This window comes from Eleutherodactylus coqui, chromosome 3, assembly GCF_035609145.1.
Source record: "Eleutherodactylus coqui strain aEleCoq1 chromosome 3, aEleCoq1.hap1, whole genome shotgun sequence".
Classification (NCBI taxonomy): Eukaryota; Metazoa; Chordata; class Amphibia; order Anura; family Eleutherodactylidae; genus Eleutherodactylus; species Eleutherodactylus coqui.
In genome coordinates this window covers 261,015,790-261,031,929 of record NC_089839.1, presented here as the reverse complement: position 1 = coordinate 261,031,929, position 16,140 = coordinate 261,015,790, and the positions used below count along the sequence as shown (strand labels likewise).

The 16,140-nt window shown below is 45.9% G+C and overlaps 1 protein-coding gene across 1 annotated transcript; it reads right to left on the bottom strand.

Annotated features, from left to right (window-relative positions):
* Positions 1-320: 320 nt before the first annotated feature.
* Positions 321-14,889, bottom strand: DR1 (down-regulator of transcription 1). The gene is made up of 3 exons (XM_066597361.1): positions 14,383-14,889; positions 6,826-6,989; positions 321-4,716 (listed from the first exon to the last, which is right to left on the bottom strand). Exons 1-3 carry the CDS (start codon positions 14,600-14,602, stop codon positions 4,573-4,575), a joined length of 528 nt encoding a protein of 175 aa, XP_066453458.1. The 5' UTR covers positions 14,603-14,889; the 3' UTR covers positions 321-4,572.
* Positions 14,890-16,140: the final 1,251 nt, after the last annotated feature.

Genomic DNA, 16,140 nt, shown 5'->3' with positions numbered 1-16,140 from the left:
GGGCCAGAATACGCAAGTCAATGCAAAATGTTAGAAATCTTCGTAAATGTAAAAAACAAAAACAAAAAAAACCAACTAACATTCTGTTTTCACTTTGCCTTTTTGGTGAATGCATAATGATGTGGGGGGGGGGGGGGGGATTTTTTTAAATTTACACAAAGCCACAACATAACAAAAATAAGAAGTGTGTAAGGGTGTGAAGACTTTCCAAACTGGTGACAGGTCCCCAGAATGACACCATGTAAAATATAGTTTGTAACAATACACTATACTGTGATCTATGCAGCCTTTTGTTTTAATACGAAACACAATACAGTTATAAAACAAAAAAAACAAAAACATTTTATTGCTTGAATACAGTATGAGGGAGAAACAAAATATAAAGCACAAGAACTTTCACAACGCTCCAACTACCACATAACACAAACACTTATTCCAGCGACATTACCCCAAACACTGCGATCCGAAAATCATGTCTGTGAAACATTGGTACAGTTTTAAAAAGGAAGAAGCGGCCCAAGTAGAAAACATGAGGGGGCATTATAGTACAAGTTAGAAGAGTCAACACTGTACCATGAAAATATTCTATCTATGCTAGAGTGACCGACTACCTTTGGCTTTTAAAACCACGGACAAGAATGGAGAAGAACTTCAAAATAGAAGGGCGGGAAAAAAAAACCCATAATATAACTTAGCTGAATTGTCCAAAGCTGCAGTAAAAAAAAAAACCAAAAAAAACCAAAAAAAAAAACAAAACCCAACTCATGCAATAAAACCCACTATGGTCTCACTCAAACACGTTGTGTTAAAAGAAATCTGTTGATTGCTTTAGGTACGAAAAATCCCCAAATATTACTGTATTCAACATAATGTTACTGAGATCGAGTCTGCGTAATCCGCATCAAAGTACGAAGTAGCTACACTTTGTTACACACTTCTTTGCTCGTAGGCTTCCCAAAAACTGAGTCAGATCACCTCATAGCATTACTAGCATATACATGATAGGGAAAAAAATAGAGACCTGGGTTCTTTGATTAAATGACCAACCTGGTAAGACATGAAATGTTAAGCAGCACCAATATATATATATATTATGACACTTAATCATGGGACTACAAGAGACACATTCAGTAAGGTTTATATAGTTCTATTAACAGAGGGCTTACATTGAGGACAAATGAAAAAAAAAGAAAAGGTGATATAAAACGTCAACTAAAAACAGGTAACGTATGCAATATTTACATTACAGGCTCAACCATCAGCTCACTTAATCAAAAACATTCAAGGGGTTTCACGTCACATCTTCCCGATTCTTGTGAGCTGCTTGGCTGCCACTAAACTCTCTAGGACTACGGCAGAAAGAAGACAAATTGCATTAGGTCTACAATGGGTTTAAATGCCTAGATTTTGCCTGAAAAGAAGAAAAAAAAAAGAAAGAGAAAAAAAAAAAAAAAACACAAAAGAGGGAGTTACTAAGCATCTCCTTTCACTGTTTTACTTGTATACACTGTCCTTAGCATATAGTACATTGTAGTCTAGGAACAGGGGAGATGGGACTGATACAGGTGCATACGCTCCAGATCATCAAGGTGAATGACAATGCAGTGTATGTATGGTGTCAGGCTATGAAATGTTCCCAGTATTAACTAAAGGCGCATTTGGACACGACGATTCACTTAAAAGCCATCTTTTGAGCGATTATCGTTGTGTCTAAACGCGCTGCCATCATGCACTATTCGTTCATCGGCAATTCCTAGCAAGCTAGACATCACCAATGACTTATCAGCGCCGCACGCTGATTTTCTCAGTGGGCGGCGTTGATAATATTCTTTCAGCTGGCATCCCGTTGGGACTTCTCAGCAGAATACCAGCTGAAAGCTCCGAGAACAATGCAGTTGTTTGCTTATACAAAGCAGCTGCTGTTCTCGGAGTTATCAGCAGTGTCTCGCTCCGCCTGCAGTTAACTCTTTAAGTAGTTAATTAGCTATTTTGGAGTTATGCAAAGATGATTGCTCAAAAATGTCACTCAAATTGCCGTTTGAGCGATCTTTCAGTGTAAATGGGCCTTAACACTGGTTAATGACATATGAAAATATCAGAAGAGTCACTTTCTCCATGAAATATACATATGCAAGTTATGATGGTTGCTCTATATTATGAAATAGAGTGGGGCAACATTTTCTGCCAAACAGCCTAGACAGAAGTCAGGTCGGCTTCACACAGGCAAGAAAACCGCGCGATATTTGCGCGTTGCATGATGCACAAATCTCGCCCAAATATGAACCTCATCTTTTGAATGGGGTTATACACCTGAGCTATTGTTTTTCCTGCATTGCGGGAGAAGACCCTCGCATTGCATCTCCCATTGTTCACAATGGGGCTGACGGCAGCATTGCACCACGTGCTAGGTGCACATGGTGCAATGTGAGGCTTTTTCTTTGAAAACAATGGTAGAAACTCTGCAATCCTCCTGAACAGGGGGGGGGGGGGAAAAACAAAAAAAAAACCCACTATCGTGCTCGCCTGTGTGAAGTTAGCCTTTCAGAAACAAAACTAGCACTGCCAGGGGTTCCAGATCAAAGACAGAGTGCTCTGAATAAAGACTGTTCAGCACATACACGTGGAATCTTGGAAGGTTTTTTTCTTTTATTTATGAAATTTAAACAAAACGCTGTTCCTATTCTGGAATCCCCCGGAAGTGCCTGAGTATTGTTTCTATTGCAGTTCATGGTGTACCTACACCTGTCCGAGCACCCAACGGAAATGTATCCATGCGGTGAGCTGGCATTTGGAGTTTTATAATCTTATCAAACCATTTATCACTCTTTTCCCCCCCCGTCAAAAAGTGGTCATCAATAAGACCTCACGCACACGAGTCTGTATGCCGTATTCTCAGTAATTAGACGTGATAGAATGTGTCTTTCCATGGATTCCATGAGCAAAAAAAAAAACTCTGCATGACATTACAGGATTTGTACCAGGATCACAAGTTACCCCTTATCCACAGGACTGGATATAACTTGCCGATCGGTAGGGGTCTCACCACTGTGACCCCCATTGATCTCAAGAACAGGTTTCCAGTGTCGCCCTTCGCCTGCCACTGTGGGATCGCTTCTCTCCCTGCAGTGACATCAGAATGAATAGAGCATTGAGCGAGCATGCACAGTCGGCGCTTCATTTATTTCAATGGGGCTGACAAATACCCAAGCGCTTGCCCTGCTGAAAGTGAATGGAGCGCCGCTGCACTTTTCACAAGCAGTGTTCCATTCAGTTTCCTCCTCACTGCAGACAGTGCGGTAAGCCCACAGTGAGGAGGACTGGAGACATGGGATCCCTGTTCTCAAGATCAGCAGGGGGTCTCAGCGGTGCATAATGCCAAAGACAAAGTACTGCCAAATCTCTGCCCTATATTCAGTGGTAACTTTACCTTAAGCTGAAGATCTGAATAAATAGACAGACTTGTAGAACTGGGATGTACTGCCCGACAATTCCACAAGGATATATACTGCCAAACCACCAGACATGGCAGTCTGTTTGAACTGTGCCGTCACGGCGTGCCGTCCTCCATCTCAGTTTGAGGTATTCATTATTTTTTTATTTTTTAAAGAAAAGAACATAATTATATCTTGAAGTGATTTTATATATTTGATTTCATTGCTGGCCCAGACAAAGTCATTCTGTTCACTGTCAAACACCGATACTATGGATTCCTCCCATTCACTGAAACTGAAGGGTATTCACATTTAAAAACAGAACCTAAATCCTAAAAGATGACGCGTGCCAAGCCAAATCTGAACGTAGAGACTGTGCAGCTGCTGAAGCGCTAAGCTTGTGTTCCTATAGCGGAAGAATACACCTTTCAGTTTGAAACTCTTTTGTAAAACTAAAGGCTGCCAGAGCAGCCTAATAAAACAAGACACGTAGTACAAAATGATGCCGGCAGCCCAGATGTACAGCGCCAGGCAGGCAGTACTAAAGGCAGCCATACATCTCACAACTGGAGTTTTTACAACACCCGTCATATCGCGCGCCCCTTCCCCCCCACCCGCCCCTAATTTTGAAACAATACCCACCAACTTGTCCTCAGCCTACTCCTCTTAGACCAATAATGTCCGTACCCCACCCAAAAATTAAAAAAATTCCTAATATTTTAATTTTAAGCTTAGTTAAAAGGGAAATGCAAATAGATTTGAGCTTCTGTATAAATCTCACTATACTATAGAGTTGTAGTTTGGTTTAACACTGCTTACTGATCAAGTCAATGACTATTATAAAATTTCATACAGACCATTAAAAATTCTCTAGTGATATGATACTGAACCTTAAAGTTGTTGACTGTTCAAAAAAGATAGTTTTTTTTGCTTTTACATGTACATAGACAATTGTGGAGAGTTAACAGACATCCCTACAATACCAATTGACCAGTCCACCGAAGATGCGTAAAATGAAAAAAAAAATTCTTCTTTCTTTTTTTTTTGTTTTTTTTTTTATAGGTAAGCATATTTTGTTTTTGTTTTTTTGTGCAGATGAAGAATATGTAGGAGGGTGGATACAAAAACCATCAGGAAAGATTCAGATGTCGTCGTCTTCCTCGTCCTGGGAGGAGCCTGCCTGGTTGGTTGCACTTGCCGAGGCCGCTGCCAGTTGTGCCTGCTGAGCAGCTTGCTGCATTTGTAGCCATTCCTGTTGGGCCAATTCTGCTTGTTGCTGTCTGGCCTAAAAGAGGTAAAAGCATAGAATATGGTTTATGAAAACAATGAAGAGGAAGAAATACAAAACAAAAGCAAACAGTTTACCACCAAAAATACTCAAAATGGCAAAAAATGTTGCACAATCCCATTCCCCCCAAGAGCGGCCTAGTCCACGTTGGATTAGAGCATTCTCCCAAACTACCGACATTAATACTAAAAAAACATTACTATTATTCTCGTGTCTTCAGTACTTAGAGGGATAATCACATCTCAGCGTTTCATGGTCGAGACGAGAAACTCGCAGCCTTTTCCCAACCACCTCACCGGATGTTACAAAACCAGCTGAAACGAAAGCCTTACGCCGATTCTGGAACTTCCACTGAAGCGAAAGGAGAATTACGGTATTAGTCAAGTACGCTGTGCTCCATTTTTTCCACAACACACTTCAATGGGAGTAACGGAAAAAAAACGTAAGCCTGCCACTTCGGCTACTTCCGAAACACAAAGTGGTTGGGAAATGTCAGAAGGTTTCTCATCCCATCCATGAAACGCTGAAATGAGAATACCCCTATGAGTTAATGAAGGTGCAAACGTGTCATGCAAAGAGGTCATGTGAGCAAAATGATGCAAGACTAGGGGTACACATCTACAGGTAGACATAATTCGTATTTGTATCCAGCAAAGTGTGGCGTAGCAGGCATTCTATGCCAAGTTATACAGGATGTTCCTTCTCTGTATCATCCAGCACATCATGTGCTCCCCCTATTTTGGATTCTGAACCTAACTTTCAAAAAGTCCTAAATGCTCACCCCTCTATCAGCTCATCTGTCTGAGGGCTTATTTTTTGCGGCACAAGTTGTATATTTCAATGTTCAATGCTACTACTTAATGTAGTATGTTTCAACATTTCTAAGTATAGTGAAAAGAAAAAAGATAAATAATCCTGCCATCTTCAAGGGGACGGAGAGGGTGAGGTGGGGGGGGGGGGGTGTTCTTGTTGTAATGGCGCAACTATTCTTGTGGGTCAAATGTGACGATACCAAATTTATATATTTTTTTGCGGTAATACTTTTGAAAAATAAAATCTATATTCGAAAAAACTATTTTCTGTTCTGTCAGCACAGCTGTATGAGGGCTTGTAGTTTCTATTGGTGCCATTCAGGAGGGTCTATGAATTTTTAATTACATTTTTTTTTGGTCATAGTGACTAAAAAAGTGCAATTCTGACGACGTTCACCATTGAAGATGAATAATGAGCTACTTTGATAAAACGTTTACAGACACAGCGATACGAAATGTGTTTTTAGTTTTGCTTATAAATATCCTTATTGCTTACAATAATAAAAAGCGGAATGCCCACAGATGGATTATCACTGCGGAAATTGCGTCCAGACACCAGCTGCGAATTCCGTAGTAATGTCCATCCATAGACATGCTGCGTTAAATGATTCTCCCCTGCCCACGAGTGGAAATCAACTGCAATTTTCTGCTCGCGGGGGAGAATCGCAGCATGTTCTATTCTGTGCACAGACAGCTTCCATTGCAATGTGAGCACAACAAAAGTATTGCGGGAATCCGCATCACAGCCCAGCGCCGGTGTCATGCGCTGCACTGAGCATGCGTGCCGGATGAGACACTCCTGGCAGATCTGGAGAGGCGAGTTTAGGATCTCTGAGTGGCGCCGGGTCCGATTCCGCTGCTAGATTTAGCAGGCAGAATTCAACCCGGCTGTGGGCATTAGGCCCTAATGTTAGTCTCACACAGGTGTTTGTAAACGCATTCAACAGGGCCAACGCACCCCGTAATGCGGCAATGAACTGGAATAGAACAGACCGCATTCGTTCAGCGCGGTATTAAAAACGCCACGCTAAAACACTCATCTGAGAAGCCCCATTGAGATCAACGGAGGTTCAATGCAGCATTTGAAGCAGGTGTTTCAGACGCCGGCAAAACGCTGTAAGAACGCCTGTGTGAGTGCCGCCTTAGTGGACTTGAACTTGCTATAGTTTAAACCATATACTGTAATACTTCAGCATGGGGTTTAAACGATAAAATGCCAAAAGGCAACAGAACTTGACCAACGGTTTGTAGCCTTCCATAAAGCACTGAATTAACAGACGGATCATAGTCTTACTTTTGCAAACAACTCTTGCTGCTGCCGTAGAAGTTCTTCTTCTGGAATGCCGAGATTTTCTAGGCGAGAGTTTGCCTGTCTTCTTTTTAACGCTACTGTTTTGCACTCTTGCAGTACTTCTTTTACCTCACTGATGTAGGATCCAAAGCCCAAACTTTCAAGTGCTATTAAAGAAATAAGTAAAGTTACTAGTCTCAAAATAATCATTCATCACTTTAGTAAATCATCATAAAAGGCAAGTCAAAAGCATCCATCACGGCATTGTTTAAAGGGGTTCTGTCATTAAAAACAAAAAAATATATACTTACCTATTGCTCCCCTGGCAACCTTACCTCTCCTCTTCTCCTCCCAAATCTTCTCCTGGATCGTTTAGCAGCTTGTGTCACGTGACCTGCAGCTGCCTGATTTAGCTGGATCCGGTGATGTAACGTACATTGCGCTACATTCTGCTTCCTGCAGGTCAATGTACGCATACGTCACTAGTGATGTAGCGTTCATTGCCCAGGCAGGAAGTGCGGTATGCACGGCTGGTGTCCCTTTCGCCATGGGAAGTAGTGGGTGTACACCACTGTTGGGCTGCTTGACAGCCAGGTGAGGCCCCCACTTCCTCATTGGCTGGGCGCATTGATAAGGGGGTACTGGAAGGCACAGGGGAGAAGGCACAGCAGCGCCGCAGAGGAGCTTCAGAGCGGGGGCCCGACGGCGCCGGAGCATCAAGGGACAGAGCCGCGGGCCAGCAGCAGAGGCTCCTGCGACACAAGGGAGCTTCAGAGTGGGGGTCCTTCAGCGCCGGAGCATCAGGGGAGAAGGCAGAGCAGCGGTACAACAGCGGAGGAACGACACAGCTGGAGTAGCGGAGGCTACAGCGCCGCAGGGGAGAGCGACAACAGGGGACGGAGAGCGACGCCGGAGAGCAGAGCACCAGCAGGGCAAATTGGCCAGCATTGCATGTGATCCGTGGCATCGGCAGCAGGGGCTGTGGCGGCAGCGCTGGCGGGGTGTGTGGGGCGCCTAACATGATTGCTTCATGGCTTAGCAGTGTAGGAGTAGATTCAGACGAGCGTATATCGGCTCGGTTTTCACGCCGAGCCGATATACGGTGTCCTTGACTGCAGGGGGGGGGGGGGGGGGGGGGAATGGAAGAGCCAGGAGCAGGAACTGAGCTCCCGCCCCCTCTGTCTCCTCTCCGCCCCTCTGCACTATGTGCAATAGGAGGGGGCCAGACGGGGCGGAGCTAAGTATTGCCGCTTAGCTCCGCCCCACCCCGCCCCTCCTATTGCAAATAGTGGCAAGGGGCGGGAGCTCAGTTCCTGCTCTTGGCTCTTCCATCCCCCCCATACATACATTTAAAGGGCTGTAAGATTTTTTTTGCAAAGGGGTGGATGCACAACAATAAAGACAAAAAACACAGGTGGCAGGACAAGTATTGTAATGCACACACAAAATATGTATATAAAAAAAAAAAATCTAGGGGTGTGTGTGTATATATATATATGCACATCACAATGCATTGTTCTCAGAAAGCGCACAGCACTTGCATATTTGCCTTGCGCAATGTTGGTCTGTTACTTGGACTGAAATAGTGCTCACTTATGTAAAATCAGCCGAAGGGAATGAATGTAACATCACCAAAGACATAAAGCTATATTTTGCCCTCTGTTGTCAGCATGCCGTTATCGTGTCCCTCAAGTGTCAATGCATAATGCATCCCATGTGGCACCGTGCCCGCCTGTATCACATCTTGTATCCAAGCAAGAGGTGGTACAACAGGGTACTAGAGCCCCCATGCCTGCCTGCATAACATCTCTTATCCAAGCTGGAGGCAGTACAACAGGGTACTAGAGCCCCCATGCCCACCCGTATCACATCTTGTATCCAAACTAGAGACAGTACAACAGGGTACTAGAGCCCCCATGCCCACCCGTATCACATCGTGTATCCAAGCTAGAGGCGGTACAACAGGGTACTAGAGCCTCCATGCCCACCTGTATCACATCTTGTATCCAAGCTAGAGGCGGTACTACAGGACATACATACATACATACAAGAAGACCAGCTTTACACAGATGTAAGTGCAATTGCGCACACTGTTGTGCATGTTTTTATCTCTCTGTGGGCAGCCGTACACAGGTGTAAGCGCATGTATTCTCTCTATTGCGGAACGTACATGTCCTATGCAGTGTGTGTGTGTGTATATATCTATCCATATGCATCTTGATACATATACGCATAGATAAATTTATATATACATACAATACATTGCATGGGGAATATTCAAAGGGGAAAAAAAGACAGGTATGCATTTCCTGTTTTACCATGTGGAGTGATTATTGTGAGTAACTACTGTGAGATGGTAAGGAAGATCTGGAAGCCTTGGGTGTTCAGGGACAGAGAGGCAGGGAGAAACTCTAGCAGATTTTGGGGGACTGCAAGCTCTATTCACTGCACTAGATCACTGGATGGGCGGAAGTAGCTTTGTGAGGGCAGAAGTGGTCAGCACAGCAAGGGGTGCTGGGAGATGACCTAGCATGAGGGGCTGAAGATGTAAACAGAGCATGGAGGTGAGAAATGGTGCCTAGGTAAGTACAACTACTGAAAAAAACGTTTTGTGTTATTTACCACAGCCTGTGCCGGCAGGGCAGATTTACTGGAGAAAAAAAAAATACAGATCGTATTGACAGAACCCCTTTAAGCATTCATCACCTATCCACTGGATACAATCCACGCTGGAATTCCCACCAACCACTAATAGACCCATCAATATACAAATAGCAGGAAATTATTAAGTTATTTTCTGCTTCCACACTAACCCCCCACCCATGTAATGTCCATGAACTATTCGGTAAAACAAGCGTGCGCTATAAGTATTGCGCACTTTATAAAAGCTAATGCAAATCTTTATGTAGTAAACTCTTCATAGACCCCATATGCTGACAATACACTCATTTGGAGATATTCAAATAGGTGTTTTTTTTTCAATCAGACTGAGCGTTTCCTATGGAGGCCCAATTTTCAGAAGAGAATCTCCCATTGAAATCAATGGGTGCATTACAAAAAAAAATTGTGTCTACATGATGCGAGGACAATAATAGAAAAAACAACATATATATTTTAACATTATGCATCTAATGGGAGAATAAAAAAAGAATCAAAGTTCCTCCCCACCCCCACCCTACATGCGTGACAAACAGGTGGAAATCATGGGTGAAAATTGCAGGGGGGGGGGGGGGGGGGTGGAAGAAATTAAATAGTTTACAGATCACCTTTGCAATCGCCCATGTGACTACAACCTAAAGAGGGTTCTCATGAACACAACCCCTGTCCATACGGACATTATATATGGAATCCTATGATCGGGACCCTCCCTTTAGGAGCCAGAACTGAGGCGCTCTATAGGTCAGACTCCAGCCATCCTTGCATTATAATGGACACCAATTCATGTGAACAGCCACCATGTAATATCACACCTCCCCTGCAGCGGCCCCAGCAACATTAATTTGATGACAACCCCTTTAAAATGTAAAGATTTTCATATCTATTCAGATGTCGCATCTCAAAAGCTGAAAAGCAGAATTGGGGAAAAAAAAAAAAGTTGCAAAAAAAAAAAAAAGCCACCTTGACAATACACCCCGGATACGGCGCGGTGTATCACTCACTTTCAAAATGCAGGAGATAGAGAAAATATGCAAACGTCTGGTGCACCACAGACCAAGCCAGAACAGACCGCACCTGCCGTCACTTCATGTACCCAAGACAGGACAGAGGTTAGTCCACACTTCCTGTAACAATCTCCAGCATGTATAGAAGAGCGGATCTGGATGAGTGCCAGGAGCCACAAAGCCAACGTGCAGGGAGGGGTACAAACTTATTACTAATATGAATGGGAAAAAAGAGAAAAGTGCACCGGAGGCAAACAGTGCGACTTTCACTTTCAGGTATCACTACTACAACGTGCACAGCTTACAATCACACCGCATATCTAGGGATATGCCATACAGCCAAGAAGAGGGGGGGTGGGGGGTCAACCTATGAACATAGTCAATATTAGACCCTTGCATCCTATTCACGTAAAGAAGCTGCCCCCCTCTTTTTGCTCCCCTCCCTGAGAGCAGCATAAGGATGTGACAGTCACACCGATATGTGCAGTAGTTTTTGTTATCAGTAGCAGCACATACATAGAGGACTACTTAAAGTAGTCCTGGATATTCATGAGCTGCAGGATAGTTACTCCCACCACACCCTCCAGCCAATGAGTCGCAGCTGTTTGCCCATTACTGTGCAGAGCGCGATAGCTGCCAATCATTGGCTGCAGGATGGGCCGCAGGTCATGACTATGCAGGACTACTTCTGGGTCTGGCTGCTACTGGTAAAAGGCAAGTTTCTCTAGAACTATTGCACAGATCTAAACAGAAGGAATATTACTGTAGTTAGTGCGACAGACACTACCTTATAGTGCTCTCATGAGGGCTGCAAAAACATGGTGAGACTGACTCTCTTTCAAGGAGGTCATCCCACCAAAATAGTTTACCTGTGGATAGGAGGTAAGTCTCTGGAGGTATAAACTCTGGCACGCCCAGGAATGACAAGAATACACCCCGACTAGAGCAGCACTCCATTCATGGTCTATGGAGATAGAGTGTGGTGCTCAGCTACCCTGTCCTGCGTACAGATGATAACTGGGTCATTGTACCAAAATGATGAAAGTGAAGGTACGGCTGCGGTTAATTGCGTCCTCTCCGGTGAGAAGCTATGAGACGTAGGGAAAGGGCCGAACACGACTATCACTGTGCCAACCCATGAAGTGACAAGTCAGTCCTTGCTTGGGAGTAGCAGCTGCTGACCTGAGGACAGACCTCGCTTTCCTGTGGGACTTCTGCGCTGATCCTCGACCCCCCAGGGATTACTGACAGGCGCTGCCTTCTGACAGCAGTAGTCTGGATGGCATTTCTCAACTTCAGAGAAGAAAAGCCTACAAGACTACCGAACCAACAGATATCCATTTTGATTATTTGTACCTTTGTTTCCTCCCTGCAAGGATGAATTATTCTGGCACTGGAACCAGTCCCTATAGCCAAGGAGACAAAAGGGGGGTAAGTAACATTACCTGGCGCTCTCCTTTCATGCCACGCTGCAGCCGGCTCCCAGGCCCTTCTTCAGTCTGAGGCTTCATTACACTGTAGGATTCCATCACAAGTGCCGAAACTGGCAGCGAGATGAAACTCCCCCAAAAGGAACAATTCACAGTCAGTCAAACAGACCCGACATTGATGCTCCATTGACAAGTGTTTGTACTGGCTTCCTCTGTACCCGGAGTATAGATTACCCAAATATAGTGGAAACTAACAGCGCCCTTGTAAAAGGAATCGCTCTGCTTTGCTCCACCTTAATGTTGAGTTTGGCGCCCGTGATGGAGCTCGGAGACGGATCCCAACAGTGGAGCGAAAACCGCTGGTGAAAAAAAAAAGCCCAAGATGCCCACCTCTCCTCTCTCTACCGATGTGTCGGACTACCAACGCCCAGCGGGTAGTGGGAGGAGAGGTGATGTGGCCATCCTACTGAAGAGGGCTGGGAGCCAGTGGATCTGCAACAGGAGAGCGCAGGTGATATTTCCTCCCATCTGACTAAATCATCCTCAGGGATCAGCGGTGCCTCGGGCCGTGTACACATTTCTGTTAAATAAAAAAAAATAAATTGGCTATATAAATTGTCTATTACATCCGCAACAAACGTCTTTCCATCTGTGTGCAGCCCTGTGGGGCCTCCCTGTTTGTTCTGCGCCATTCACCTTTCACAGTTACAGATTGTACATGGATGGCACTCCTATGCTGTATGGTTTTTTTATCCCCTTCATCTCCATTGAAAAGTTTTTATGCAGCCTGCGTCTGCATGGTAAAAAAAGGAAAAAAAAAGTTAGTGTAATGAAATGATTCAGACAGATTATCAGCCATCTTTGCGTGTCAGCTATTCTCCCCTGATATCTGCCAGCTTTCTGGTCTGCGAAAAGTTGAGTGAACTTAAGCAGATGTATACGCTCCTCAATAGTCATTCAACTGCCTTCCACACCTGCACCAGAGGAGTCTTTTATCCCATTTGCTACTTTTGGGACCAGCAAGAAAGCCCTTTGTTGTAGAGATAACAAATGTAACCATTTGTGGGAGAACCCATTGTCTCACTGCCCCTCCAATACACATTCCCCATACTTGCTGACTGCGATTTCCTTCCACTGAGATGGGACAAAGAAAGAAAATAACTGGAATTCTGGCCGATTCGATGGTCCAGGCTCGACAGTAATTATATTTTATACACCGTGACTGTACCACAGACGCAGTAAATTCGCTCCCGTCACTATGTAATCCCTGGAAGATACAGAATCGCATACCTGCGAAGCTAATCATCTGTCGTATACCATGTTTGGTACCGACTTGTAGGTAAATTCATAATACGAAACACGGCGGTCCTACTGGAGGGCCTTCTAGGGAAATATGGTCAAAATATTAAACTGTTTCCAACTAGTGAGCCTTTGGTGATGTCACAGACAGTGGAGAGGGAACCCAGGGGGACTTTAAAACTAAAGGGGATCCTTCCCTCCTCCCTCCATTCTCAGACGGCAGAGTGGCATCTAATGCAGAACGGTCCACCCTTCCACCTGCTCCTCGCCAAGGAACATTTGAAGCCACTTGGTAGACTGGTATGGTCCATTTATTTTCACACTGTTGTGTATTTGTAGCTCCTTACTATTTTGTAGTTACATCCTTTTGTATATTTGTACCCAATCAGTGCTAACCCTTTTAAGAATAAAGCTTTACTAGTCGTCCTCGAACACTAAGCGATCCATAACCTCAAAGCGTATCAGCTGTATGTTGGCTGGTAGAAACAGAGGTGGCTGACCCACCTGTCAGTAACAGTCAGGGGAGTATATTGGGGTGTGCTAGGCCATTTGGGCTCCATTTCACCTGACTGCAGGATCCGAGGAGCTGGCAGTAAGTCTCCCGGGCGCTGTACACCACAGGTTGGTGACTGTCGGACCCGTAAACACATTTACATTTTCCTAGCTGACTCCAGACACTCGAGTGCCTCAGAGGCGTTGCGGGTCACAAGCTGATCTTTTAGAAATTAGACCCAAAATGCACTACATTACCTTTCCTCTGTCCCGGTGATGTAACACTGCAGCCCCACAACTCTCCTGCTGTGTTTACAGCAGAAGTCAGGTGACCGCTGCCTGCCAATCAGAGGCAGCGGCTTCAGTGTTTATATTCAGTGCCAGGAGTTGGGATTGCTGCGGCTTCTGATTGGCAGGCAGCGGTCACCTGACTTCTGTAACCACAGGATCCCAGGCAAGTACTGTAGAACTCATCACTTCGTATTCCGACGGTCCGTAAACCTACCAGCTGTTCCAGAACTACAACTCCCAGCATGCCTTGGGTTTTGGTAGTTTTTCAGCAGTTGGAAACCATTGAGCTGAAGTGTCCAGGATTGCAGCGCAGGTGCGATTATCACTAGCAACCTGCCAGCAGCCACCACCACACCCCCCGGTGGCCACTTACCGGCGCCACTCACCTTGGATGACGTGTTCGGGGGAAATGGTTTTCTTTTCGGACTTGTTGCAGATCTCGTTGGCCTCCGAGGAGATGAGGTGGATGAACTCGGTGCAGCAGTTCACTACCAGCTCCCGGGCGTCGTTGGCCACCCTGACGCTGGGCAGAGTCTCTTTAATCATCTTGTTGATGGCGGCCCGGGGGATGGTGAGGTCGTCATCGTTACCGGAGGAGGAGGCCATGTCTCTGCAGGGCAGTAACGGAGACCGAGGGGGGAGCTTCCCTCGTCAGCGTGCACGAAGCACTAAAACCAAAGACCAGTCTAGGATAAAACACCGGAGAGAGCGCGGCGCCGGCTGCACCTCACAACATCCTCCGAGCTCCGCGGGAGAGGAGGCGGCGGCAGGCGTGGGGTTAAAAATAAAAAAAAAAGTGAAGGGAGAGAAGAATCCGGTCACAGGAACATCCCGGCGGAGAGAACACGCACAGCGGAGCCTCCTTCTCCCGCCGGAAGCGGCGTCTGAGGGGAGCGCGGCCGCGGATTCACTTCCGGGAGCACGGCGACGTGCGGGTTACCATGGTTGTGCCGCGCTGGCGCGTCGTGACGTCACGCGTCGCGCGCGCTGGCTGGTGAGAGAGACGCCTTAAAGGGCCAGTAACCTTATACAACATGTGCTACCAAACTCCAGTCCTCAAGGGCCTCAGCGGGTCATGTTTACAGGGTGTCCTATAGTAAGAATGCCTGAGGCACTGACTATAATGACATCACCTGTGAGCAAATCCTGAAAACATGACCTGTTGGGGGCGTGAGGAGCGGAGATGGGGAACATTGCAGTGTGACACGTCTAGAACCCCTCACACCCCTCTGTGGGCGAGTTCACACACTGCATATTTGCCGCGCCGGAACTACACTACAAAGTGCGGTACAATGTAAGAGCCATAGATATCTGGAGTCATTCGCTCCGCCATGTTTGGTGGTAATATGGAGATGAAAGGGTTGGCAGTGGGCGTCGATAGCGCCAATCTATAGAGCAGCGATTTGCAACTGGGGTGCTGCGACTGCCAGCATGGGAATCAGCTGACATTAAGTGGGTTTGCCAGGCAGCGCCCAGCGGGACGAGCCAGGGTCGGCGCGAAGCGCTGCTCCAACACCTGCATAGTGGTCGGCGCTTGGAATTGCAGGCTGGGGTATCATTGAAGTCAATGGGAGGTGCGCCTGCAATTACGAGCGCCGGCGACAACACGGGTCGGAGCAGCGGCAACACTCCACTCTTACGTATGCCAGTGGGCGCTGCCTGGAGACCCCTCTAGGCTTTCTACACACAGGTGAGCAAAAAATACAGTTGCGAACGTGCACGGTTTTTCTGTCACAAACGCCTCCTATGACTTTTGGGAAGTTGCGCTTCTCCGGCGCAGTTGACAGCCGCGGCGGAGGATTGGCAAGTGTTTCCCCATTGTTTTCAATGGAAAACCTCGTATTGCACTCGTGTGCACATCGTACACGTGCGATGGGGTTTACAGTCCCATTAAAAACAATGAGTGATGCGTTCAGAACGTGAAGTTAGAACCCGCCACGATTTTTTCCTGCACCACTCTTGTTTATAACTCCATTCAAAACAATGGGGTTCATATTCATATGAGATTTGCACAAATTTCACACAATTTTCTCAGCCGTGTGAAAGTAGTCTCAGGCAAGTGCAGACCCGGGTCAGATGATGCACAAGTGGTCAGTGGTGCGGCGTAATAATCTTAATTGGTATAGCGCAGCACGGGGAAAACA